The sequence below is a fragment of the Otolemur garnettii genome, unplaced genomic scaffold (genome assembly GCF_000181295.1).
Source record: "Otolemur garnettii isolate 467f Iridium unplaced genomic scaffold, OtoGar3 scaffold00080, whole genome shotgun sequence".
Classification (NCBI taxonomy): Eukaryota; Metazoa; Chordata; class Mammalia; order Primates; family Galagidae; genus Otolemur; species Otolemur garnettii.
In genome coordinates, this window is record NW_003852475.1 from 5,331,853 (window position 1) to 5,348,937 (window position 17,085).

The following is a 17,085-nucleotide window of genomic DNA, read 5'->3' on the forward strand; positions in this document are numbered from 1 at the left end:
ATTCCAGAACACTACTTAAATGATAGTAATTTTAACTCTCAAGGAAACTCTCATGGAGTTAACTCTCAAGTTAACTCCATGAACTCTCAAGGAAAAACGTATGGGAAACTATATTACAGATGAAAAAAGTCAACAAATTTGGAGAACTGAAAAGCATAGAGATGAGTGGCAATTAACCTAGCAGAGTGGAAAAAGTAGAAAGCTTTTCTTCAGTGGAAGTTCTGCAAGAAGCAATTCAATTTATATGGAGATAATTGCATTAAGTACAAATCTATACATTTATCATACTCTGGCCTCTTCCATATTCCACCCTCACTCTCTTGTTTGCAAATTTATTGTAGCCATTTGACCAAGGTCTGGCCAATGGCATGTGGCAGAGGAAACATAAACCCCTTGTAAGTTATAATTATGCATTACCTTGGACTGCCCACCTGCCCTCTGTTTCCTTTTCAAAGGTGAACTTGAAAGCTACATATTCTTGATAGTAACACTATAAAGTGGACACAACCTGGATCTTTAAGTCTTCAGTTAGAGAATTACCCTCTGGGATATATGAATAATCTTCATCACACTTTATGTGAAAGGAAAGTAAATAATTATTTTGATAAAATATAATCACAGTATATCCTTTTCTATTATGACAAATACAAGATTTTTTAGCAGGTTTAGGGATAATAGGTGGTAAATAACTGAAGACAAATGTGTTCAATGGTCGTAAAAAGTACCGCTTTACCCACAGAACATAGTATAGTTGTGAAACATAATAGTGAAACACTGTACTGTGACTGGAAGTATAAGTCACAGTATAAGTGAAATTCCATGCACAGTTTATTTGGGTACCTTGACAGCAGATCAGTTTCATAAAGCTACCAACCATGTCCAAACACATGAAGGTAAGACATAGGAGATTCCTATCTTGGGAGAAAGGTAAGATAGCAGAAAATTTGAGGAGCTCCAATAAAATGGCCTGGTCCTGGCATTAAGTCAGTGATAATATTTACCATGGGGTGAGCACCACCTATGATCAAAGAATTTCCTATCTGTAATGCATCACTTTAATCCCTGATAGCAAAGAATCCTTAGGTATATAAGTGAAGTCCAATGTGAAACCAAAATAAACAGAGATCAGGACCTCTGAATAGAATGTGATAATGTAGGGAGCAAGAAATTAAGCCTAAATAATTAATTAATTTCTACTATTAAAAGTTACTATTTAGAATATAATATATATACCTTTATATCTATTTATTGTTGACATCTATCTGTGAACGCGCGCGTGTGCGCGCGCACACACACACACACACACAGACAACCCTATTCATGTGAGTGCACATCTTAAACCCAGTGGGAAAAAATACAGGTCAGAAGGCAATACTATTAAAGGTCTTGAACTAAGGGAAATTATTCTGTGTTTTTTTTTTTTTTGATTTGGCACTGCATTTTTTTATTTTCTATTTTTTTAATTTCTTTTTTTATCATAGAAGTGTACATTAATAGTATCATGGGGTACAGTGTACTGTTTCTGTACACAATTTGAAATACTTTCATCCAACTGGTTAACATAGCCTTCATGTCTTCTTCTTAGTTATTGTGTTAAGACATTTATATTCTACAATTAGAGAGATTCACATATACCCTTATAGGATGAACCATAGGTGTGATCCCACCAATCACCCTCCCTCCAATCACCCTCCATGTACATTCACATGTACCCTTATAGGATGAACCATAGGTGTGATCCCACTAATCACCCTCCCTCCTCCCTCCCCTCCCCTCCCTCTCCCCTCTCCCCATATTCCTGGGCTAAAATTGGGTTATACCTTTCCTATGAAAGCTATAAGTTAGTTTCATAGTAGGGCTGAGTACATTGGATACTTTTTCTTTCGTTCTTGGTATACTTTGCTAAGAAGAATTTCCCAGCTCCATCCATGTAAACATGAAGGAGGTAAAGTCTCCATCTTTCTTAATGGCTGCATAGTATTCCATGGTGTACATATACCACAATTTATGTTCTTTCTGGCTGTTTTAGGGGAGGAAATTGCATCTTTGTCTTTTCCAGATTCTAGAATCTGCCCACACTCTTGGTGTATGGCCTCACTTCACTCCAACCTATGTTTCTCTGACTTGATGAATGCTTTGCTTCTATTGCCCTTTTATAAAGATGCTGTGACTATATTGGATCCACCTGGATACTCCAGTATCATTCCCCATCTCATCATCCTTAATCACATCTGCAAAGTCCCTTTTGCCATATAAGTTAATGCACTTAGGATTAGGATGTGGATATCTTCAGGGGACCATTATTCAGCATATCACAGTGGGCAAACTGTAGGGGCTGATTTGCAGAATAGAAAGTTGAGTAGTCACTAAAGATGTGAGAAGAACATGAAGCCGCCTGGCCATCTGAAACACAAATGCATTATCTCAGCATTTTAGAAAAATAAACCTGATAATGCCAAGAATTGGAAGCATATTACAAAGGAGAAATTGGGCAATACCTAACACATTTTCTTGTATAAATATTTATGTCTCAATTCTAGGCAATAATACTAGGGAAATCTCTCTTACATGTGCAATACATAGAGACTTGTAGAAGGAGGTTCAATGTATCATCCTATGGAACTGCAAGAAATCGAGCACAAAGGACCTACTCATTGGGAAATGAATAACTACATTACCATGTACCCATATACTGGAATATTACATAGTAATAAAAATGAATGAATACTATCTGTATTTATTGACATAGATAGCTCTAGAAATTATAATATTAAGTAAGGAAAATATTTTTCAGAGCAATATTTAGGTGAAAATTAAAAGAAAACATGACAATGCTATGTGCTCTTTATAAATATAGGTATATACATCTTTAGTTAAAGTATAAACATTTGTTCTTTTTATATTATATTTTTTTAAGTCTGAAATATTACAAATTGCTTTGAGGCTGGTGGTCACCTATGTCTAGGAAGCGAGAAATGAAACAGGGATTTCAAAGGACACAGAGGATTTCACCTGAATTTGTAATTTTTTGCTCTTTTTTAAGGAAATCTGAACCAAATGTTAGTGTTTTCTTATATTACCCTACTCTTTTTTGTATGTATTCTTTTTTTGACATACATATTCGATATTGTTGTAAAGTAGTGGTAACTGAAGTGCTAATGAATTGAGGCATTTACTGCTGATAGTTATTTTATGAGAGTCTCTGCCCTCTTTGTAAGTAGAGAGATTTCCCTACATTTCCAGGGAAAGTAAGAATTGCTAGAGTAATTTTTTAAGATTTCTAAAGATTTCCTTTATAGTTGACTACTTGTGAAGTAATTTCTAAATGAAGACATGCTCTATGAATGAATGTCAAGGAGGTAGAATCATAACAGTGTCTCCCTTTTACAAGACAAATCAACGATAGGGGCCCATTTCAATAAGAAGGCATACCATGTTCTAGGAAAGAATCAATTGACATTTCTGCCTATGGACAAAAATCTTCATTATGGGATTTAGTTTGTAAGGTGATTCTACTTTTGCTGAAGGTTGCCAGAAAGTGAGGGGGTTGCTGCAAGTTGATTTTGTTGTTATCATATTATTGTCATTGATATTATTATGTATTCTTATTGCTGTTATTTTTTTTCCCTGCTGATAATGAAAATAAGCAGCCAAAAGATTAAGGTCATGCTAATATGCTGTGATGCAAAAATAACAACCCACGTAGTTCTTGTTCACCATTTAGTGTTCCTTCCACTCTTCCAGAAAAGAGAATCTCACTGATCAAATTAGACTGGAGCCCAATGTAGTGTCTTTTATTATTTTTTTTTAATCAAGAAGGTGGGCTAGCAAAAATATCATGGAAAGCACACAAGTATATAATCAATGGGACACATGCATTTGGGGGTAAGAAAACAAAAATTAGGAGCCCTTTCCAAAGATATGAAAGCTTAGTTAATTCTTGCAACTCTGTACACATGTCACTGTTGGAGACTGATTACCTGTTCTACTAGTTGGGTAGGGAAAGCCAGTGTGGGAAACGTGAGCAATTGACAGTGCAAGCAGGTAGATGGGGAACAGCGGGCCACCACTTCACCTGCAGACATAGGACAAAATACTCCGGGGTGTTCTTAATCAGGGGAAGAATAGGGTTCGTCTTGGGAATTAAGACTTATTTTCTAAAAGCATACACAATTCAAAGCACTTAATTACATTCTGTATTTGCTTGCTCCAGCTGCCTTGATGAAGTATCACAGACTGGTTGTCTCAAAAACAAACAAACAAGCAAACAAACAATTTTCCCACATTCTGGAAGCTGGAAGTCCAAGAGCAAAGTGTTGGCAGGGGTCCTTTCACTGAGTCTTCTGTGCTTGGCTTAGATGGCCTAGATGGCCGTCTTCCCTCTGTGTATGTGTGTGTATGTCTGTGTCCTAATTTATTCTTAGAAGGCCCACTCCTACTGAGTAGTGCCTATGCTAAGGCCTCATTCTAACATAACACCTCTTTAAAGACCCCATTTCAAAATGAGGTTACATTCTGGAAGTTAGGACTTGACCATACTGATTTTCAAGGGGTATAACTCAGCACACAAAAATTTTTGAAATTTCAAAATCTAGGAACTTCTTCATCCACAGCTTCGTGTTATGGCCCCCCCACAACCTCCATGTTGCTCAGTGACAGTGACATTATGTTCTGTATTAGGTGGAATTTTTTTAGGAAAGATTCTTCCTAGTGTGGTTTGATCCCAGGCCCTCAAAATGTCACTTTGGATGGAATAATGACAATGATATACTTCCCTTTTCATTTTGAAGGAGTCTATATGATCTAAATAGATTTTTTAAAAGTTGGACCAGAGGTTTGTCTTATCTCAGTTTACCCTTTTCTCTATGAATAACACATTAACTCTCAATGAGGAATATAAGTATGGAATTTTATTAAAATTGACTCATCACTCTGGCCAAATGTGATGACGTTTTATTCTCACCTGGACACTATCTTCTATAAGTGGTCTTATCTGCACATTTTCCCAGGTTGGAAACCTGGAAACAATTTAAGACTTCTCCTTCTTTTTGACCATATACAGAGGAACAATTACGCAAACCATGTCTAAGTGAGCACTGACCTTTCTTTCCTCCCAAAGTAATGGGTGCCTCTGACTGAGTAAAGGAAGGGTTAATAACACAGAAGTGAAAACAGAAAAGAATCCCAATTCATATTTGAAGTATTATCTTCCCATGTGAGTCTGACTTCTCTACTTGAAATTAATACTCAATTAAAACTAAGTTCCTTAGCCCATGACATGAAGCCATTCCAGAGCTATTTTTACAGAATTCTTGTACCTCTTATTGATCCACTTTCCTCCTTGCACTTTCTGTTTCAGTTGAACAAATTGGCTTACACTTTTTTCCAGTGGTGTGCTCATTAAACATTTAACAAGTGGGTCTTGGAGTCCAGGTGAGAGGGCTTGATTTGGAGTATTTGCTGATTTCTGTAGTATAAATACTCCTACCTTAACCACTTTTAAGCTTGTATAAAGTTAAGTGGCTTGGAAATTCCTGCTTTTGTGAGCCAGTACATCTAGTCCCAGCTTAATAGAGGTTCCAATCCCCACAGGGTATTATTTCAAGGCTTTGGATATGCTATTCTCTTGACTAAGAATAGAGTTCCCTCTGTGCCTGAGAAGCTCCTATTAATTTTTTAAACACTCTGTTCAGGTGTCCTTTTCTCTAAGCACCCACCTGCTTTCTCAGGTGATTCATCCTTGGCTGCCTCTTCAGTGTTTTCCTATTCATTATAAATGCTCTTATGTTGAGTTCATCACATTATTACATTATCTTTTTATTTATTTCCCTATTTCCCAATTAGACTGTTAGTACTTGATTGCACACACATTTTGCAGATGAGGAAATAGATGCTCAGAGCCTAACAAAGTGGGGAAACATAACACCACTTTTTTACAGCACAATTTTTATAAGAATAGACACATCAATATAATAAAGCTTACACTTACCTTTGTTTGACACTGGACAATTTATTTAGCCTTCCAGAGCCTAAGTTTTTTTTTACGTACACTTTGCAGGTAATGAGATGTAAACTCTTCAGCTTGCTATGAGATAGTGTCTGTGATATGAAGCATGGTCACAGATGGTAGTAATAGGCAACACCATCAGTGAAAGCACCCTAGAAGGACCCTGCTATTTCCAGTAGTGCTGATGAAGGTGGACCCATCTTATATGTGTGTCCAGCTAGAGTGGAACAGCTGCATGGTTTCAGTTGAAATAGAGTGTACAGTCTTAAAGTGTTATGTCCTCCACTATTTTCTCATGATGTCTCTAACATTTTAATTTTTTTTTCTTATAGTAGACACTACATGTGGTGGTTGCATTTATTAATCTATGGCCTCCTATTTCTTGCTTTTGTTCCTTCAGCCTTTGCATGCAGGACTCCTTCCCACTGACAGTTCAGTCCTGCATCATGCCAAAAGACTGTGAAACCTCCGAGTGGTCCTCCTGGAGCCCCTGTTCCAAGACATGTCGTTCAGGGAATCTCATGCCAGGATTTAGGAGCCGGAGCCGGATTGTAAAGCATGTGGCTATTGGAGGTGGGAAGGGGTGTCCTGAACTTCTTGAGAAAGAGGCCTGCATTGTTGAAGGACAACATCTGCAACAATGTCCCAGGTATTACATGTTCTTTGCTCTGAGTGTTTTAACATGTAACCTCATCTTATGTAGTGATAGGAATATTAACAGTAGCAAAAGTACGTGTGACTTGTATTCTTATAGTCTTCACTCTCTATAGAATTTTGATACTTAGTGGTATAGGATAGTGTGTTAAGATCATGGCCTTTGGTGCTAACTACTTGGGTTCAAGTCCTGTTTCTAAGACTTTTAACTTTATAAATGTTATTACATTACTTAATTCTAGTGTCCTAGTTTCCCAGCCGCACTTACTTCATGCAGTAGTACATGGTCATAACCTGTGATTATTACCTGACGCAACACTCTTAATTCTTACAGCAACCTAAAAAGCCACTCATAACATTTTAATTTTGTAAATGAAGCTGTGACTGCTCAGAGAGAGTAAATAGTTCCTGAAGTTGTGTAGGCACCGAGTGAAGGTACCCTGACTCTAACCCAGTTCTGTCTCTACATCTCACTGCTCTTCTGTGACATCAGAGTCCTCAGGAAGCCAGTGAATACTAGAAAACGGGTTGCCATCCATTATTAGCTATATTTTAATACTTGATATTGGTTATATTTTGCCCGGTTCTGAAGCCCCATGTAAGACCGCCTGCTTTCCTTTAGGTTGTTAACTTACAGTGGCCCAGGTCTAATAACAGCAGAAGTGTGCTGGTAATTTCTGCTGGACAGCTACCCTGAACTATATCTGTGGAAGCTATAGCTATTTAAAATGGACATTTCCTATAGTTTCTAGTAGCCTCTAAGATTACAGAATTATTTCCTCAGAAAAAACATCAAATGTAAATTCTTGTATGAATTGATCATTCGATGATGTGTAAGGAGTAGGGGCAGGAGTCCTCAAACTTTTTAAACAGGGGGCCAGTTCACTGTCCCTCAGAATGATGGAGGGCCGGACTGTGGGCCCTGGGATGAGTTGGCTGCTAAGCAGGGCAGGCAGTGGTGGCAAAAACACCTGGCAGGCGGGATAAATGTCCTAGGCTGCTACATGCGGCCCATGGGCCGTAGTTTGAGGACTCCTGAATAGGGGCGTTACAAATCCAACAAGTGTTTAGGGGTTGAAGCCTGGGTCTTCCTGAAAGCTGACATGATTATGTATAGGAAATATGGGTTTCTGTTGTCAGATTTGCCATTCTCACTGCCCTCTTCTACAACTGGAATCAGTGTTGACTGAACACACTTCTTACATTATGATCATTCATTTTTTACTAAAACGACCCCTTAGCTTCTTATTTCTTACTCCACAGCAAAAAATGTAGACACAGTTCATGGTCCCGTTACAGCTCAACTCACAGTCTTACAGAATCCTTCCTTTTTGGGTTAAATATGTATCCTGCCTTTCAAAAAATTAATTTTGTAACAAAGCAAAGGCTTAGAAATGGTATAACTGTGGGGGCCTCTCTTCCTTTTGACATTGAATATACCTGGATTAAAATTGCATCTCCATCACTGACTGTGTGAACTTGAACAGGCTATACAATTCTCTTAAGACATTTCTCTTTTCAGTAGAATGTGTTTAATGATACTACCTGTGTGGTAGGATTGAAATACTGGAGAACAGTCATGTGACATACCTGCCCAGTGCTTAGCATACATGTACAGGAGGCCCTATGAGAATGACTATGATGTTGCTATTAGCAGGTGTTTCTTTCCTCCAGAAAGAGAATCTCTCCTTTCTTTAGCCGGTATACTATAGTAATTTCATGGGCTAGAAATATTTCTTCTGAGTAACTTAGAATTTTTTTACCCCTTTGGAGTTATACTCTAGAAGTATAACTTCAGTGGTAGGTAGGCAGGACTAGAATATGGGTTGCAGGATGACTTTCACATTGGTTCCTCTGGCCTTCGTTATTTTCATGGAATAGGTACTAATCAGTTCCTGATTTTTTCAATGATTTTTATATTTACAGACATCCTTCTATTTTCCTTATTAATAACTATTCCAGTTCTCTTGGAAGTCAGAATGGTACCTTCCCAATAATGCTGAGAAAGCATTTGTTAAACAACGCCTTCCTTTTATTATCTACCATTGGCCAATAACTATAACAAAGTTACAAATTAACTAATGAAATGTAAAGGATATTTATAGTAACATGGAGTTTATGATTTACTTTTGAGAGTTAAGGGGGTCTAAATTGATATTGTTCAGATTTAAGCACAGATCCTTTTGGCCCTAATTCAGTATTTGTTCCATGACATCACATTGACTCTGACATCAGGAATGGTAAAGGCAGGCACAAAGTGAGTCACGATATACTAATACACATGATTCATATGCATCATTTTTTTCCTTCAAAATAATGTGGAATAGTAATAATTCAAGAGGCATCTAAGATGAGTTTCTACAGTGATCTTCATTTGATTGAACCTTAACATCTAAAAATAGAGGCTGACAAACTTTATTGACAATGAACCTGGCCCTCTATTTCTACTTTCAAAAAATGCTGCTGAGTTTGACAATTTTTTAAAATGGCAAATCTGCATGAAATAGTAGTCTTTCAGAATTCACTGAAATACCAGTGAATACTTCCTAGAAAGAATGATGTGTTAAAATGATTCCACTTGGTTTTAGGAAAGAGAATGAATAAATAACAGCAGCTAAGGTAACAACATCAGCTGACATTTGCCTGAAGCCTGGGCTGTGGCCTCTACCACAGGAAAGCATAAAGGTTATGTACTAACTTTTATTTCTAATGTTATATGGGTGATTAAAATTCACTGTGAACAAGGGAAATGGAAACAGATATCTATTAGGGAACAAAAATGCCTATTTCTCTTTTCTTAGAACTCATGAGCAAGTCATATGCATCAAGCAATTTAATTCACATTATTTCTTCCTAGCAGGGGAAATACACATTTCTGTGACCCTTCCTAATATTTTGTTTCTTAAACTCTTTTGAATACTGTTTTACCTTTAATTTCCCACCATTTTTGCTATAGGAGCTGTGTTCATTCAGTAAATAAATATACATTGAATTCTTGGTCTCTGTGAAATACTATGTTAAACATTAGATATTCCTCAGAGAACAAACACAAAATTCCCTCTCCCATGGAACTTGGATTTTAGTGAAAGTATAGCAAATAAATAGCACAAATAAAGTTACTCATAAACTTGGTTCATGAGCTATGGAAAAAATAAAACATTAAAGTAAGGCAAAGGTGGAAGCTTCTGGAATGCTGTGACAGAGCATTAGCACTGGTTACAGAATTAAGCTATACTGTCATTAGAGAAGCCTCATTTGAACAAGTAGGATTTGAGGGGTAGAGTTAAAAGTGGGTAAATTAACCATTCAGGAAATTAGGATGAAAATATTTTAAGAACAGAGTAGATAGTAGAGAAGTGTTCTAGTCTTTGTATACTAACATCCTTCCATTCCATCACTTTGAGGGCTACTTTTTCTCCCCAGCAGGGGTCCAGTGACTATCATTTTGCCTGTATTAGTCCCTAAGGCATGATTCCATGGAGGGAGTAATAACCAAGGGAAACCCATTCTAGAAGTACTCCATGGGGTCATGATATTTTGGAAGGTGCCTTAGGGCAATTTAGTTAACTTGAAGGGAGATAGATACTTGTCTGTGTGGTAAGCTAACTTTAGAATTTATAGCAATGCTTGGGAGTTAGTGTTGTGTATCCTTAAGTTTGTTTCAAAAGTGCAGTTCTTGACCAAGACATATGTAGACCCCAAGAAATTTCTTCCTCTACTCTGCTCATAATTTTATGATGCTCTTGCATTCCAACATGACACTGAACACTCGCAGAGTATGTTATGGGGTGCAGAATGGACATGGGAGAGGCAGGATAAATCTGCTTGTCACTTGCCACCTTTGCTCTTGGTGTGGTTATCCCCCATCATTGGGTATCATGAAGAGATAAGAGAAGCAGATATAACTCTGTACTTTCCCTGTTTAACATCTAGCTACATTGTAGCTAAGGGGAAGGTAAAAAGCATTCTACCTCTGTAAAGGATGAGACAGTCCTGCTTATGAGGTAGGATGCAGAAAGACAGAGGATGCAGACTCTATACTATTATAAATGCTTCATGTTAAGGAGCAGAGACATGACCTGATATTGGCATGTCTGTGACTCAAGATCCTTTGTGCTTTAGTGGAGGGCCCCATTCTGGCTGAGAACACTGTAACACACAAGAATATTGAAAACATATCAACTTAGAAGTGACACTTCAGTTGACCTGCCAGCAACTTTTACCACTCCACTGGGAGGCCACAGTTTTCTTGTGAAAATAGCTATTCTGTCTCTTAAATAATCATTTAGTGTTTGAAATAGAATATAAGACAGCACTAGTAAATGGTGATAGTGATCAGGGTAAAGTAAAACTCTAAAATAAATCTCAAGGCAGAAGCTTCATGGCTGATAGTCTTATGTAGATTGTGTGATATTGCTTCTCAGTTTGTAAAATATCACTTCAATACTCTGGTCTAGCACTGAATAGATGTGCTCTTTTAATCTATCTTCTTTGTTCCTGGTATGCATGAATTTATTCTTGTTGTGGGTATTGGAGGTCACTGCACATAGATGTCAATCTGGTTTGAAAACTGACTGAAAAAAATGCTGAAGAAAAAATAATCTATGCTAGTTTAAAACATAGCCTGGCTGAGTGCCTGTGGCTCAAGTGGCTAAGGCACAAGCCACATATACCTAAGGTGGTGGGTTCAAATCCAGCCCGGGCTGCCAGACAACAATGACGGCTGCAACCAAAAAATAACCGGGCAGTGTGGTGGGTGCCTGTAGTCTCAGCTACTTGGGAGGCTGAGGCAGTAGACTTGCTTGAGCCCAGGAGTTGGAGGTTGCTGTGAGCTGTGATGCCATGACACTCTACCCAGGGGGAAAGCTTGAGGCTCTGTCTCAAAAAAACAAACAAACAAAAAACCAAAACAAAACATAAAGTCTAAGAATGCCTGGGAAAGGCTTTCATTATCTCAGGCCAAACAGTAAACTGAGAAAATTCAGCTCTTCTGTGGCTTCTTCAGAAGGGTTTTATTGATTTCTAACAAAGGTGCATATGCAAAGTGCAAAATTGCCAAAAGATAGGGCTGAAAGAATCCTAAATTCCCAGGAAGATTGGAGAGAATGAAACTGGGTAAAGGATAGGGGGTTGCTAATGAAGGCCTATGGTATATTTAGAAATGGGGAAGGAAAAACCAGTTCTATCCCTGCAGGGGAAGTAAGCCAGGTTTCCTGATCTAAGTATATATCAGACGTTTAAAGAATTTAGCTCCTCCCTACCAGCTGACTATCAGAAACAAGGATAGTCTATCCTGTCCCCCCAGGGATCAGGCCTCTGTCCCCTTTCCCCTGAATACCCTGGATTAAGGTAGGGATGACTTCTGCTGAGAAGTCAACCTATCTACCTCACACACATGGGTACTCTAGAGATCTTTCACAGGAAGTCTAGAGTCAGCTCAGGCTGACCGATCTGTCTGGATACCTTGTAACCCACACAGATTTGTTTGTACAACAAACACCTAGGATGAGCCTGATTTTTCCTAACATGTTTTTGAGGCACTAAATTGATATTAGATTTTCCAGATATAATTCTTTTTCCTTGAGAAAACCTTGGGAATTGGTTGATGGATATTTAGATGAGTACTGAGGCTGGCAATAGTGCCATGGAAAAGGGTGGTGGATGAAAGCTTGGCTTGGTTGCTTGCTTCCTTTGCCTGTTGAGAAAGAATGATGTGTTGTGAAGGGATGTTTATCCAATATCTGCTTGGACCTGCCACTGTGATAATTACAGGAGAATTTAGAAAACAGACAACTTTCTGTATGTGTTCACTATGTTTATTTGCCTTAAGAATAGCCTGTATTCCTACTATCCCAGGAATGGATTAACAAGCTGTGGTATATGCATACTATTGAATACTATTCATCCCTTAAAAAAGATGGAGACTTTACATCTTTTGTATTAACCTGGATAGAGGTAGAACACATTCTTTTTAGTAAAGCATCACAAGAATGAGGGGGAGGGGGCGGAGGCAAGATGGAGGACTGCAGCCAGCTTTCCACAGAGGCTCCCATCTAGAAGGAGACTTAAAGGACAGAAGTTTAGCAAGTAAACCAATGGTTTGTAGCTGAGCCAAGAGAGCAGGTTGAATAACGCATATCAACTCTGCTGAGGCAAGCAGCAACCCCCAAACAAACAAAAGGTATAAAATCCACCACCAAGTGGATGGGAGTCCCCTCCCCCACAAGAAGGACTCGCAGTTTACTCCATACAAACAAGCAAGCAGAGTTCAAATGTCCTCCCACTCTATCCCATGGGAGAGACCCTCTAAAAACTGGACCTCCTACCCCTACTAGGGTGCCACGACACTCTCCTGCCAGGCATAAAACTGTAAAACTGTATAAAGCTGTATATATTCTCTACCTGCAACTCTAAACTCCCAGGACACACCTCCACTGTCACTCTGAGGTCTAGGTCTGGAGGTCTGTGACCCATGGGAGTCCAGATTCATGGGCATTTTCTTGAGTGGAGGGGGAAAGGGCTGGTGCTGGTCTGTGCTGTTTCTGTGGCATGGGAGTGAGGAGAGGATGGTCAGCTGAGAGGGAACCATATAGGAGCTGCGGTATCCTGAGTTGCAGAGCAGCACCTGCAGCAGCAGGAACAATAAGGCTCACACTCCTGAGGCCATTCCAAACAGACACACCCTGTCTCTCTGGGCAACCAAAGGAAGCTGGGCATTTTCTCCAGTGGCAGCCACTGGTGGAGCGGATTTGGGAAATTCTGTGAGTAAGGGCGGAGGGCGGTACTGACCTGGGGTGGGGCATGCACAGAGCCCACAAACTTCCAGGGAGGGGTTGAGCCTGAGGAATGCTTCACTGAGCCTAATAGCACACAGCCCTCAGGGGATTATTAGCTGAGACAAAGGGAGTGGGCAGGCAGAGGCTGGAATTGACACCTGAGTGTAAAAACTAATTGCTTGCTGCCCAGGGGCTGAGTTGTGATTTCTATTAGTTCAAGCAGCGTCTGATCTGCAGAGGAATTTAGCCAGGACAGAAACAAATTCTTTGAAGTTGCTCTGTGCTATTCTTCCAGCAATATCAACCAGGTGCAGAGCTGGAAGTGAGTGAACTGCCCCAGCCTACATTAAGCACCCAAGGATGTCAGGACTCATCTCCCCCTGCTGGACACAGATCTCGTGATGACCCAGGCTGTCATAAATTCTGGGAACATTTGCTCACTGGAGAGAACTGGGTCACAGCCCTGTGGGAATACCAGTGACTGAATGCAAGGTGGGGAAGGAGGCATCAACCTTCCCTGACTAATTCATTTACTGAGTGGGTCCTTTTGCCCTCAACGAGCACTGGAGTGAGTCATATTTGAGCTGCCAGCAGACCCCTGCTATCTAGTTGCTGGAGACGTTTTGAACTGTCACACCTGAGACTGATGCTGACTGGGATAACTGATTTGGACACCTTGAAACGGGCCAATCACCCAAGGACTATCCAAAGTGGTACCCTGGGTGTATGGTTGAAGGAAGGTTTGATTTTCCTTGCCCAATTGTTGTTGTGGGGGGCAGGCCGACTTAATTGCTGGTATTTCTCCACAGCTAAGACTTCAACCAAGAGTAACTGATTCACTAGAGTAGGACAGAGACTACGTGAAAATAAGACAGAGCCACTTAGCACTAACACACCAAGCAGTTCCCCAATCTCTCAGGCCATAACACCATACGGGTCCTTGAAAAGCTCAAGGGGAAAAGCCATATGGGGTAAAATAATCATGGGGTGGAATCAGCAGAAAAGCTCTGGTAATATGAATAACCAGAGTAGATCAACGCTCCCCCATAAGAAAGGATGTGGCAGATATAACTGAAGATCCCCTTCATGAACAGATGGCGGAGATGTCAGAAATCGAATTCAGAATTTAGATTGCAAACAAGATTAATAGAATAGAGGCAAAGATAGAATTAGAAATTTAAGGGGCATTCCAAAAGTTCATTCAAGAATTCCACGAATTCAAAGTAAAAACCACCAAAGATTTTGAAACATTCAGGAAAGGGATTGCAGCCCTCAAAGATCTAAAAAACATGGTAGAATCCCTTGGTAGTAGAATGCAGCAGGCAGAAGAAAGGATCTCAGACATTGAACACAATGCTTTTGAATTTGCCCAAGTATCCAAAGAAGAACAGAAATGGAAAGCAGAGATGGATCATTCTCTCAGAGAGCTCTGGGATAATTCAAAGAAAACTAATATTTGCCTTATAGGAATCCATGAAGGTTATGAAGTTGCTTCACAAAAAACGGAGGCTCTTCTTCATGAAATAATGAAAGAAAACTTTTTAGATATGCCAAGAGATCCTGAAATTCAGAAAGCAGACAGCTTCAAAAGTCCAGCACGACTCAACCCAAGTAAGACATCCCCTGGACACATCATAATAAACTTCACTAATGTTAATATGAATGAGAAAATCCTAAAAGCAGTTAGACGTAGGAAAACATATCCTACAAGGGGAAGAATATTAGAATGACTGGAGATCTCTCTACTGAAAACTTTCAGGCTAGAAGAGGGTGGTCATCAAATTTTAACCTCCTAAAATAAAATAACTTTCAACCCAGGGTCCTGTATGCAGCTAAACTGAGTTTCATTTATGATGGAGAAATTAAATACTTTAATGACATTCACATGTTGAATAAATTAACTATAACTAAATCAGCTCTTCAGGATATTCTCAGGCCTATCCTGCATAATAACCAGTGCAATCCTCCATCACAGAAGTAAACTCACTCAGAAACTTTTGATCAAATTCTAACTTCCACAGTAGCAAAAGGATTAAAAATGTCCACTGGACTTTCGAACAACTCGATACCCAAAATTTACCAAGCTTATCAATAATTGTAATCAATGTGAATGGTTTAAATTGTCCTCTAAAGAGGCACAGATTGGCTAATTGGATACAGAAACTCAGATCAGACATCTGCTGTATACAAGAATCTCATCTTACCTTAAATGATAAATATAGACTCAGGGTGAAGGGATGGTCATCTATATTCCAGGCTAATGGAAAGCAAAAAAAAGCAAGTGTTGCAGTTTTATTCACAGATACAATAGGGTTTAAACCAACAAAAGTAAGTAAATACAAGGATGGCCACTTTATATTTGTTAAGGATAATACTCAATATGATGAGATCTCAATTATCAGTATCTATGCACCCAACCAGAATGCACCTCCATTTATAAGAGATACTATAGCAGGCATGCGCAACTTGATGTCTCTCAGCTCCATCATGTCGGAAATTTTAACACTCCGTTAGCAGTATTGGTTAGATCATCCGATAAGAAGCTTAGCAAAGAAATTTTAGATTTGCATGTAACTATTCAACTTTTGGATTTAACAGACATCTATAGAACATTTCATCCTAACAAAACTGAATACACATTTTTCTCATCAGTCCATGGAACATATTCCAAAATCGATTACATCTTAGGTCACAAGTCTAACCTCAGCAAATTAAAAAGAATAGAAATTATTCCATGCATCTTCTCGGACCATCATGGAACAAAAGTTGAACTGAGTAACAACAGGAATCTGCAGACTCATACAAAAACATGGAAGCTAACTAACCTTATGCTGAATGATAGCAAGTTCAAGAAGGAAAGTACCAAATTTTTAGAACACAATGAAAATGAAGACACGAGTTATCAGAAAGTCTGGGATACCGCAAAGGCAGTCCTAAGAGGGAAATTTATAGCATTGCAAGCCTTCTTCAAGAAAACGGAAAGAGAGGAAGTTAACAACTTAATGGGACATCTCAAACAACTGGAAAAGGAAGAAAATTCCAATCCCAAATCCAGTAGAAGAAAAGAAATAACCAAAATTAGAGCAGAATTAAATGAGATTGAAAACAAAAGGATTATACAGCAGACCAACTAAAAAGTTGGTTTTTTTAAAAGGTCAATAAAATAGATAAACCTTTGGCCAACCTAACCAAGAAAAAACGAGTAAAATCTCTAATCTCATCAATCAAAATGATAAAGATGAAATAACAACAGACCCTTTTGACATTGAAAAAATCCTTAATGAATATTACAAGAAACTTTATTCCCAGAAATATGACAATCTGAAGGAAATTGACCAATACTCGGTAGCATGCCACCTCCCAAGACTTAGCCAGAATGGAGTGGAAATGTTGAACAGTCCTATATCAAGTTCTGAAATAGCATCAACTATACAAAATCTTCCTAAAAAGAAAAGCCTGGAACCAGATGGCTTCACATCAGAATTCTACCAAACCTTTAAAGAGGAACTAGTACCTACATTATTCAACCTTTTCCAAAATATAGAAGAAGACAGAATACTACCCAACACATTCTATGAAGCAAACATCACCTTGATCCCCAAACCAGGAAAAGACCCAACAAGAAAAGAAAATTATAGACCAATATCA

General features: G+C 38.8%; 1 protein-coding gene across 1 annotated transcript in view; it reads left to right on the plus strand.

Annotated features, from left to right (window-relative positions):
* THSD7B (thrombospondin type 1 domain containing 7B) overlaps positions 1–17,085 on the plus strand; it is a 1,042,983-nt gene that overhangs the window by 378,036 nt on the left and 647,862 nt on the right. Inside the window, exon 5 of the mRNA XM_023515847.1 lies at positions 6,408–6,656. Within this exon, the coding sequence (XP_023371615.1) occupies positions 6,408–6,656 (249 nt within the window). The remainder of the gene's footprint in view (positions 1–6,407; positions 6,657–17,085) is intronic.